This window comes from Parus major, chromosome 5 (assembly GCF_001522545.3).
Source record: "Parus major isolate Abel chromosome 5, Parus_major1.1, whole genome shotgun sequence".
In the NCBI taxonomy this organism is placed as follows: domain Eukaryota; kingdom Metazoa; phylum Chordata; class Aves; order Passeriformes; family Paridae; genus Parus; species Parus major.
The window spans coordinates 40,475,822-40,487,545 of record NC_031774.1 but is presented as its reverse complement, the minus strand read 5'-3'; the positions used below and the strand labels follow the sequence as shown (position 1 = coordinate 40,487,545).

Genomic DNA, 11,724 nt, shown 5'->3' with positions numbered 1-11,724 from the left:
CTAAGTTAGAAGGGACCCATCAGGATCATTGAGTCCAACACTTGGCCCTGCACAGGACACCCCAAGAATCACAGCATGTGCCTGAGAGAATTGTCCTGATGCTTCTTGAGCTCTGTGAGGTTTGGTGCTGGTGTGACCACTTCCTTGGGGAGCCTGTTCCAGTGCCCAACCACCCTCTGGATGAAGAACCTTTCTCTAATACCCAACCTAAACCTCCCCTGACTCAGCTTCAGGCCATTCCCTCAGGTCCTGACACTGGTTACCCCAGAAAACAGATTGGTGTCTGCCCCTCCTCTTCCCCTCACAAGGAAGTTGTAACTGCATTGAGGTTTCCCCTCAGTCTCCTCCATGTTGAACAGACCAAGGGACCACAGTTGCTCCTCAAAAGGCTTCCCCTCAATGCCCTTCTCTATCCTCATTACCATACTTTGGACATTCTTCTGTAGCTTTATGTCCTTCTTACATTGTGGTGCCCAAGACTGTGCACAGTCACAAGATGAGGCTGCACCGGCACAGAGCAGAGCATAGCTCTGCCATTTGAACATTTACGAGGTCTGGTTCAGAAAAAGTCCAGACCTAGGAGATACATGAAGATGCACAGAGATCATCAATTGAGAAGGGAATATTAACTTTTCTTGTCCCTCTGTGACTGTGGGACAATTAGTTTAATCTGACTGTTCCTGTATGGGCCCTGGTTGCTCAGGCTTGCCTAAAGCAGATCTGGTAATAATGAAACTGTCTCTTCCCAGATTTCAGCTTTGATTAGAAGATAACAAGGGGTAGGAAAGTGAGCACCTCCCACAGTTTTTCAAAGGTTAATTGCTCTCATTGTTAAATATTTCAACCTAACTTCTCATTTGAATTTTCCTAATTTCCACTTCCAGTCACTGGTTGTTTCGCCTGTATGAGATTAAGGAGTGGCTTAATATCTTGCATTTCTAATTTGTGCAGATACATATACAAGATGGTCAAATCTCCTCTCAATTTTTTTTGATGAACAAAATACACTAAATGTTTTCATTTGCTCACTCAGGTAATTTTTTTTTGTAATGTAATTGTCAAAGGACAGATGAATGGAGTTAACCTCATTCTAATCTGGAAATAGTAACATTTACCTCTTAAACTTCACCACAAAACAAATTTACTTATTGTATTTCCCTTATACTTCCAATTAATGATAACCTTATAATACCTTTGTAGTCTTTTAACCCTCTTCTACCTTCCAGCATTGTTTTAGAAACTTGAAGACCAGGACAAGAGTCCCTCTAGAGATCATCATATCCCTACTTCTACATCCATGGCCTGCATGAGTCTTTTTGTTACTTCATAGCACAAGAAATTTCTTCTAAGCTGCTTGTCTCTCATAACCCTCATGAGTCCTTTTTAGAGTCACTGGTTCCCAGCACAGCCTGTACTTAACACCACCATTTCTTACAGATGTATGTTTGCACAATGTGATGTTGAAACACAGCTCATTTAAATGGATTCTACTTACCAAGTCATCTAGCTCACACTGTATGACTCTCCTCCCAATATCCCTGAACATTTTGCCACTCATTTGGAAACATACAGACTTTATGAATAGCAATTTCATATTGATAGCAAGCTGATGAAAACAGTGACCAGTATAAATCATGGTGTGTCCCTTCTTCTGTAAGTTCCTCAGAAATACTTTGTCAGAATTGATCCACTGCTGATGGTTCCTTTGTATTTTGGGAGGCCAGCCACTTCCCGACCCTAGTGGAACACCTCTTCAAGTGTTGCACAATGCTAATTCTTTAATCAAAAGATCATCAGAAGCAGAAGATAAAAGTAATGGTGTGGTGATACATTCCCCCCAATACAGTATTAATTAATGCTCCACAGCAAAGGAAGAAGGAGAAATGTCAAAGTAGGAGGGATAAAACATTCTTTTTTCACTGAGACTAGTATAACAGCTGGGCACAGAAGCCTTGGCAAAGAGGGGAAAGAAGGCTCCTGAATCTGGTGGCAATATTGCCAGATATGACAACAGCAATACTGTCACTAAATGAGTGACAGAAATGGATAGAAGGGATGACAGATGAGTTTTGCTTAGGAAAATTATTGATAAATGGTAGGTGACAAAGTCTTGTATCTTTAGCTTTGTCTGAAGTGCTCATAAGACACCAGCTTTCTCAGAGACAAGGGAAAGTATTTGTCATTCATAGAGGTGGTGACAGAGCTGCTGTCACCACAATGTTAAGCCAAAAGCTGATTCCCACAGGAGATGAGGAGTTTGGGCATAGAGAGACTGCACAGGATTACCCTCACCTTCCTCCAAATCTACCCTGTCCTAGAAGTTGTAGCAGATTAATTTAGCCTGCATGAGTAGTTCACCTTTCAGATCAGGAGATGATAAGGCAGACAAAATGACTAGAGGACTACAAGACAGTTACTCTGCCATATCATATTCCTGCCTCTTATGGTATAATTTTTAATGATAGATAGATAGATAGATAGATAGATAGAGACGTTTGTTTCTTTAGTCATTCTACCCTTTTCTTCCCTGTCTTCTGTTTCTCTTCTAGATGAACCGTGTCTGGTTCAGTGGGACTCTTCTGCCTTTGATTCATTAAATACGATGTAACAGTAGCAGCTACTAATCAATAATGTTTTTGGCTATATATGGTGCTATGTATTGCCACTTTAACTCGAATAGTGACTTTCCTATATAAAGCTCCACCTAGTTCCCATGTATTTCAATTCCCTGAGTATTTTTGCATCTTCCAAATTTTAATTATTCTCTAAAGAGTGCATCTCTTGATTTGATTTAAAGAACTCCTATGTAACATATGGATGCCCATTTAATGTAGACGGCACAACTCCTCTTTAATGCAGAAGCTTTCTATTTAAAATCAATATGTTCACACCACTTTAAGTCTCTCTTCTTCACTTCCATGTCCCAGTTGAACAATTTCTAAGCAGCGGGTATCAGAATAAACTTTATTCCAATCCATTTGGTCTACATGTTCTGCTTTTTACTTGGGCATTTTCAGCTGGATGAACTGTGAAGTTACTGAACTTGTTGGAGACTTGTGTGAATAGTACAGGGGAGCGGAATAGGATGGCTGAAGAAATAAAGCGGGATACTGTAAAACTACATCTCCCAGGATGCCTTGTGGCCTACCCGTGTGCGCCGCCGCGCCGGGGGTGACGTTACGGAGACTACAACTCCCAGGCCACGCTGTGGGCACGGCGCATGTGCAGGCGGCGCCACCTTCTCTCTCCTCGGCGGCCCGGCTGCCGAGCGGACGGTGTACGCGGTCAAGATGGCGCTCACCAGGTGGGTCGGGCAGGCCCAGCCGGGCCGTGAGGGCGCTGCGACCCCCCGGGGCCGGCCCGGGGATTCCCCGCCGCGCTGCGGGACTCCGCCGACGGCAGCGGCCGCGGTTAGGGAGCGCGCTGAGAGGCCGCGGCCATTCCTGGGCAATGGGCCCGCCGGCCGGGCCGCGGCCGCAGGGAGTGCGGCGGGGGCCGGTCGGGCCTGGGGGAACCCTGGCGGGAGCGGATGTTTGGGCCCTGATCACGGCTCTGCTTTCTCGTGTTAACTGCGGGTGGAAGGAGCTCCTCCGCCTCGCTTGGGTCCTTGGGATTTTGTCGAGGTTTCTTCATCGTCAGAGAGGGAGAGCGGTCTTTGTTACGAGTTGTAGTGTCTCTTGCAGAGCGTGGGAGTGCAGTTCCGGTGGCTGCCCCGGAATCCCGAATTTCTCTGCATACTTTCTTAGTAAATGGATAAAAGGTTTCTGCAGACAAGAAGAGCTGAGAAAGGGGAAATTAAGAAATTGGGTACCCACTTGCCCTTGGCAGGGAGGTGTCAGGCGTCGAGAGGGAAGGTTGTTGTCAGATCTGTCTGTGTGTGTTTGCCTTGAGAGAAGGGGAGAGCGAGTCACTGGGACTAGGGATATAGGAACACAGCAGTTATTTCTTCTTCGTAGCAGTGTAAAGGAAAACGGTGTGTGACCTTACGATTGGAAAACGGGCATTCGCACTCTTCTGTTCAAACATTATGTGAATGTGGGTGAATTTAGCATTAGTTTTTTTAAGAATCTTCCAGAATGCTGAGAAAGCACACATTGCCTTTGCCACTCTAATCTCAGAAGTTGCTCTCACATTTACAAGTGCAATGCTCAAGTTTTAGAAATTATTGCTTAATCTGTAGAGAGCGATTGTAAGAAAGTATTAACTTAGAAAGAAGTTGGCTCAAGCATAGTTGAGTGTCCTTGAGTGAAGTTAAAAGAATTAACTTTTATGTCATTCTCTTTTGCTTGCTGTCCATGGATATCCAGTTTTTTGCCAGCTCCAACCCAGCTGTCCCAAGATCAGCTAGAACTAGAAGAAAGAGCAAGAGCTCAGAGATCCAGGCAGACTGCTCTGGTCTCCTCACGAAGGGAACCTCCCCCATATGGTTACCGGAAAGGATGGATACCACGGGTGCTGGAGGTGAGTATTTGATTTGATACAATAGTAGTGTGTCTGCTAAAAGGGAAAAAAAAAATCCGGAGTAGAAATAAACTCTGAGCACCTTGAATGTGGCTGAGAATGGTGTAAAATCTTACCATGTGCATCATACCGACTGCTTGATATATTGGGAGAGGTTCTAATCTGACAGGATTCTTAAAATATTTGATGGTAAACAGGGTGGTCTATGTCTACTTCTCTTCAGAGATTGTTGTGTTGTAATATGGAAATATGTCTGTGGCCCTTTGGGTTTACAATCTGTGAACACAAGATTCCCTTGAGGAAGACATCCATATTGTTCCTCTGTTAGTATTAAATGCATTCTGGATTATAGCTGAAATAAGCAAACGTGTGTGTATCAGAGAAGAGAACATTTCATGTGTTTTGTTCAAAAATGTAGCTGCTGTTGCGGGACAAATTTATTACAATTGGAAGGAAACTTAAAAATCAATTAAATATTTGTTGTTTAATTATGGTACTGGCTAAAGGGCTTCCAACAATGTTGTATGTCATTAGTTGTAATCCTTGCCACTTCTATGTAATCTGAAGTGGAACTGCTAAAGGTAGAGAGAAAATATACTTGTGTAGGTCTGATTACAAAACTGTTTAGTACAGTTTCTCCCTGTGAGCTGGAAAAGCCTTGCAGTTTGAAGTGATCCTTGACAATAACTTCTGAGACCTGTTCTGATGAGTCACAAGCCAGTGCTCCTGGGACCAAGCATGCTGTTGAAGTTTCGTTACAGTAGTTCATGTGTGATCCTACATTGTTTCCAAATACCATAATTTCATCAGCTTGTAACAACATTGCCCTCATTTATGTTTGAGTGCCATTTTTGTAAATCCAACACTGTTCTGTGGTGATCCATGTACTTCAGATAGTAGTTCCAGTGGTTCACTGAAAGAAAACATTCTTATGTGGGTTCAGCAATTAGTCATACGTTGCATATGTATGATGTCAAAAATTACACTTTCATTATACCCAGTGTAGGTTTCCCTTCCTACACTGTTGAGTACTAAGTTAATATTTTAGTGCTTATTCTTTCTTAATGTTAATAAAGAATTTTTTTTAAGAAGCCAGGTGCTGAAGGGGTGTGAAGTGTTTCCAGCACCATTTGGTGACAAATCAATGTACATTGCAGAAAGCCTGTTAAAGGCCCCTTTCTGCTTCATTAAGTGCAAATTGCAGTAAATGCTTTCAATGCTTTCAAAGCATAACCTTTTTCCAGTGACCCTGGACTACCATTGCTGGGAAATGCAAAACGTGTTCTTAATACATTAAGAGTTATGCAAAAAAAAAATTTGAAGAATGACTGAATTTGGTTCTGGCTAATACTTTAACAACTAATTGTTGAATGTGGGATATCCAGTGGAAAATTTCAGATAACAGGAACTATGTTTCAAGGAGCATTTGCAGATGGCATAAGCACGCTGTTCCTGTTTGGAAGTGTTCTGCTTGGTCATTTCAAGTCTCAATCCACTCCATCCCAGTGGTGATAACTACTTGGTCCCATGGTGAGCATGGAGGGAGATTGGGTGTCTTGAGCAGATCATTCTTATTTTTTGATCTGTTTTCTTACCAGACTCTACATAAGCCATGCCATTGCAACAGAGAAAGGGATAGATGCTCATGCTGCTTTAAGCAAATGCTTCCTCCAAAGCATTGCATTTGAAACTGTAGTCTGAAATTGTTTTATGAATGGTATCACTGCATCTTCTGTGGTACTGAGCCAGGATGATCTGCTTTAACAAATGTTTTTGATTATCTGTTTATTAAATGCTTTTACACCAACACATTTTAGAAGAGAGGAATAAACTGTAAGAATTTACAATTCCTACAACGCCTGTTGGGCGCTGGCCCAATTTTCAGTGTATTTACATGTCAAAGTAAGGAAAGGCTTGATACATGTAGCATTGTAAAGTTATGAGCTACAGGCTTTGAAAAGAATGGAATGCTTTTTTTATCTTCTTCACTTCATTATGGTGTGAAAAGCAACAAATAACTAGTAGAAGTCTTCATAAAAATGCTGCTCATGTTATCTTAATATCCACAGTTGCTTTATTTCAGAAGGTCAGTTTTTGAAGTTCTAATTAATAACTCATATGAGAATTAAATACTTAATTTTGTATTGTCTGTAGCATAGTATTGCCTGCACATTCTATTCAGTAATATCTGTTCCTACTTTGTGCCGGGAATAATTACTGCAAGATGTCTCTCCATTTCAGTGCCTTTTAATAACTGTAAGTTCTCTCATTAATTACTCTCTTACCAGTGAAATAATAAAGTTACTGGAGCATTCTTGCCAAGAATATTTTTGTTGAAATCAATCTGCTCTTCCATTCCATTTTGCATTTTTTTGTCTTTCAGGCATTCACTACTTTTTCTTTTCTGTAGGATTTTGGAGATGGGGGTGCTTTCCCAGAAATTCATGTGGCCCAATATCCATTGGATATGGGCCGAAAAAAGAAAATGTCCAATGCTTTGGCAGTTCAGGTGGATGCAGAAGGAAAAATAAAATACGATGCAATTGCTCGACAAGGACAGTCAAAGGACAAGGTACTATTTCTTCCAATATGTCATCTGGCATGTATACTTGAAAAAGTTGTATGTATGCATTGCATATACTTGAACTCATTGGTCTGGCATTAGCCACATGGATTGTGTCCTCTTTTCTTAAAACTAAAATAATGTCAGACAGAAATTGTGATCTTCTCTGTAATATAATTAAAAGATAAGGCAAAAATGGTGAAAATCTCTATTCAGAACTTACTTGATAGCTTAGCAGTTTTCATTTTCCAAGGAAGGCAAGAAACTGAAAACAATTGTGTCCTCATTTCAGTGTGTAGAGAGAGGGGGTAAAAAAATAGATAGAAAACACAGGTCAGTCTTCAGAGTACTGCACCTTGTATCTTACTGATATTTGACACTTATGGTTGTTTTCAGTGGTTTTGGGTGCTCTGTTTTTGCTATTGTTGTTTATTTGCCAGTGGTTATACTGCTAAAATTTTGTGCTGAGTTCAGAAATACCAAGATTCTCACGGAGTTTTTTAGGGGGAACTTCAACTTCCTGTATCCAGTAGCCCTTTTAAAACCAACAGATGACACTTGAGGTCCTAACTAATTTTGAGGCGATCAGGTACTTGAGTCTTCTAAGTCTACTTTAAGGACTGTTTAAACTTTTCAAGTATGACCAAGTGGGTTACATGGACTTTAATTCTCTTTAGCAGATGTTGGGGGCTGGAAAACTGCTTGAGGGCTGACAAAACATGTGACCAGCTGCATCTTCCAGCAAGCATCTTCTGTAAAGAATAGGGTAACATGAAGAAGGTCTAAACAGAGTGTTAACTATAGAGTGTTTTAGCTAATAGATATGAATAGTTGTTGTCAAAATAATTTGACTTCTTGGGCTTTAAATTAGGGTGCCTTGAAAAGCTTATGGTTATGTAATATGCCCCATGTCTTACTACATTTGAGGAATGGAGGAAACCAAAATATGAACTTTCCCTCTCAAAAAAAAAAAATAAAAAAACCAGGGTGGGAATTCTAAGAATATCAGGGAAAATATTTTTTGCAGATACATTTATTGTTTTAAATAGATTCTGCAGCCAGTAGGATTTTATATTGAATTAATAATCTGAGTGTCTAAGCATCACATCTTGCATATCCTCATCCTGTGCCTCATGTGTTACTGCACTACCATTGAAAAAGATGAGTGCAAACTGATCTGCATGCTGTTATGTGGAAGAAAGTAGTTAGACTGAACAGAAAAAAACAGCAGTGGCAATATTTTTATTGAGGGGACTTTTCTTGGAGTTCCATCAGGCTTTGTCTAATGTCTGGCACTATTTTGCAAGAGGAAGGTGTTAAAATATTAATTCTATTCGAAGACATTTTTCACTAAGTACTTGATACTTCATGCTAAATAGAAGTGTTGCTTTGTTGAAGGCATACAAAATAATATCAAGCAGATAATTAGACAAGAAGTAATGATACCCATTTTTGGGAAGCTGCAGGCCAAATAATAAGAAAAAAAATAGCGTAGTTAAACACTCATTTATAAAACTTGTCATATTCATCTTTACTTACTTGTAGGATTATCTTTAATTTGTGTGTAATAGAATTATTCTGATTGGAATCTTAGTATGCTTCAAAAATTACTAGATATGATAGTAGGCTTGTGGCAAAAGTGACCGTAATCTTTTTCTGAGTCTTACTTGGTTTAGAGTTAGGAAAATACTTAACAGGTAGGGTTAAATTTAAGCTGTTAATGTTTGTCATATTTGATTCATGAAGATCTGTGCTTTCATTAACTTTCCATATGGTGTCTATAATGAAGGCAGTAATACTCTCTTTCTCATTCACCAAAATGGAAGAGATGTGGGGCTTTTCCAAAACCAGGTTCTGTAGAACTGTAGACTTAGGGTTTCCTAACCCTGAGCTCTGCCTCCTGGGTCAGGTTGATCTTGATTGCACCCAGGATGTAAATGCTGAGAGTGAAGATTAAGTATAGTGATTCAAAGGGGAGTAGAACTGAGGGAAAAATAGGTAATAGATTCAGAGAATGGTTTGGGTTGGGACACTGTCTGCCAGACCAGGTTGGTCAGAGCCTCATTCATTCTGGCCTTGAACACTTCGAGGGATGGGCTATCCACAGCTTATCTGGACAGCTTCACCATCCTCACAGTAAATAATTTCTCCCTAATCCTGATCTAAACCTACCTTCCTTCATCTTAAAGCCCTTCACCCTAGTCCTGTCACTACATGGCCTTGTAAGAAGTCCCTCTCCAGCTTGTAGGTTTAAGTACTTTAAGTACTGGAAGGTCTTTCTGGAGCCTTCTCTTCTCCAGGCTGAACACCACCAACTCTCTCAGCCCATCTTCATAGAAGAGGTGCTATAACCCTGTGGTCAACTTAGTGGCCTCATCTGGACCCATTCCAACAAGTCAAAGTTGTCTTTGTGTTTGGGGCAGCACACCAGCTCAGGTCTCACCAGAGCAGAGTAGAGGGGCAGAATCACCTTCCTCAATCTGCTGGCCACACTGCTTTTGATGTAGCTTAGGATAAAATTGACTTTCTGTGCTGCAACAGGTATTTGAAACAATTTCACTGCAAACAGCAGAATTACTATTTCTTGTTTTGATTTGATTTTCTTTGCAGGAGAAAGTATTGGCAGAGATGTCATAGGGAGCGGTTCTCCAGTGATCTGTGTTGAGTTGAATAATTGAGTGGAATATTTTCTCTTAAGAGTTTCTGATAGTACAGTGTCAGTAGGATTAGATACAGAAATTTTATTTTCCAGAGAGCTGCAGCCATAATTCAATACTTCTTCAATCTTAATACTTAGAGCTAAAAGAAACAGATACTTAGCAACCTGACAGAAATGAGATGGAGTTTATGAACCTATTCTAGGAGCTACTTGGTCTGAGTTAGGAAGCAAATTTTGCTTTCGCTACAGCTTATGGATTTTTTTGAAGTAGAATTTAGTATTCTGCCTTCTTGTAGAGACAGCAGTTCCATCACCCAGCCCCTATCTCTAGATGACCTGTCAGCAGTTTCTACTATTGCAGTGGTTCATCTCCCTTGCATCTGTTCTCTTATGTATTTAAAAAATAGTTGCTTCAGAGAATTTTCTGTGAAAAATACTGACATAAATGTGATAGTCTGACAAGCCTCCTGTTTGGGTTTGGCAGAAATTCTGCTAGACATGAAATGCTGGATAGCGTTGACAGGCCTGGATGCGTGACCTTATGGATCTGCGGATGGAATTCCATCTGGTTGTCGAGATGAAGGATTTCTAGCCTAGCTATGTGGTTAGCTCTTGTGCTGCTGTAAATTCTTTCAGTACTTTCTCTATTTAGGTTACTAAAAGCCAAACTAAAAGAATGCATCAATAGTGATATATTTTAATGAGACTGATGCTGTCCCCCTTATTAGCAAAATAAGAACATGTAATTGCATCCTGTATTTTTATGAAGACAGAAGAAAGTGAAATCAAGGAATGGAACTGTTAAGTCCCTTACTTTTTTCCAGCCAGCATAACTTTATATGCTGGAGTTGGATTTTTTCTTCATGGCCCAAGGCTGTGGCCTATTTGTTAAATGAGAAAAAAACAATCACAAAGCTAATTGATAAGTTTTTTTCCGAAGATTGTTGATTCAGTCGAAATGTTTACAAGAGAGTAGTTCCACTGTGGAAGGAAGTCCTGTCACAGCTATGGAACAGGTCAAGATAACATGAATCCAGCTGAAATAATCAAGTGTACTTACTCACAACTTGTTTGCCTTTGTGGCAGAGTTTGGTTTGAAAGTTTGTTACCAGTTTTTTGTCTGGTGTGTGTACCAGGCTTACAACCAGGTAATGATTTCTAAAATTTTATATGCTTCATATGGAGAAAACATTTGTTGACAAGGAAGGAATTAGTGCTACATTGCTTGATAGTAAATTCTTGATGTACATATAAGATTGATGAGCACTGTACAGGGCTGGTTGAGATATACAGAACAGAATATTTCAAGGTTTTTTGTGTAGCAAATTAATACATTTCTATCAAGACACTTGGATCTGTCAAGTGCCTTGTGAGACTCTGAATAGGATTGATGTCTAAATCCTGCCATGTGGTACAGTATCTTAAGCAGTTAGGTAATGCTAGTCTCTTTCTGATTGCAGTGGCATGCAGATTTCTAATTGCTGCCTCTTAAGGCTTCCCCAGCCAGGGAATCACTTAATTGTGGGAAACTTGAGGTTTTTCTTTCTGCCTAGAAGGAGATTCTGCTTTTCAGTAGCAATCATAGTGAAATATCTAAAACACAGGGTGATGCTTCCTTTCAAATTTTGTAGATTGAAAAATAATAGTGGATAGGCACACTACAATATCAAGCAATCCCAGGCTCTTCTTTATCTCAGATGAATGAAATGTCTCAATGTTACTTGTAAAAAAAGATAAATGTCTAGAAAAACAACAAAAAGAAACGTAAATTCTTTATCTGCCTCTTTTTATCACTTCAGAGAAGGACTACAGTTAAAACATGCAAGTGTATAAAGTTTCTGATGTCAACAGAAATATTTGTATTTTCAGGGTAGTTTAATCTATATTGCATATTCTTTCCATAATTAAGTATATTGCTGTTTACATGCAATATTTCAGAGTTTAAATAGTTCATACAGATCATTTGTACCTCAGTGTAAAGTACTTTTTAGATCACTCTTAAACCACCACAAGGAGTACCTTCTTTTATAATTTTTCTTTT

At 39.9% G+C, this 11,724-nt stretch overlaps 1 protein-coding gene across 2 annotated transcripts in view; it reads left to right on the top strand.

Annotated features, from left to right (window-relative positions):
- The first annotated feature begins 3,200 nt into the window (after positions 1-3,200).
- SNW1 (SNW domain containing 1) overlaps positions 3,201-11,724 on the top strand; it is an 18,363-nt gene continuing 9,839 nt past the window's right edge. For both annotated transcript variants that reach the window (XM_015630944.3, XM_015630943.3), the window contains exons 1-3: positions 3,201-3,304; positions 4,308-4,461; positions 6,872-7,033. In XM_015630944.3, the coding sequence (XP_015486430.1) occupies positions 3,291-3,304; positions 4,308-4,461; positions 6,872-7,033 (330 nt within the window). In that variant the 5' untranslated portion in view covers positions 3,201-3,290. The remainder of the gene's footprint in view (positions 3,305-4,307; positions 4,462-6,871; positions 7,034-11,724) is intronic.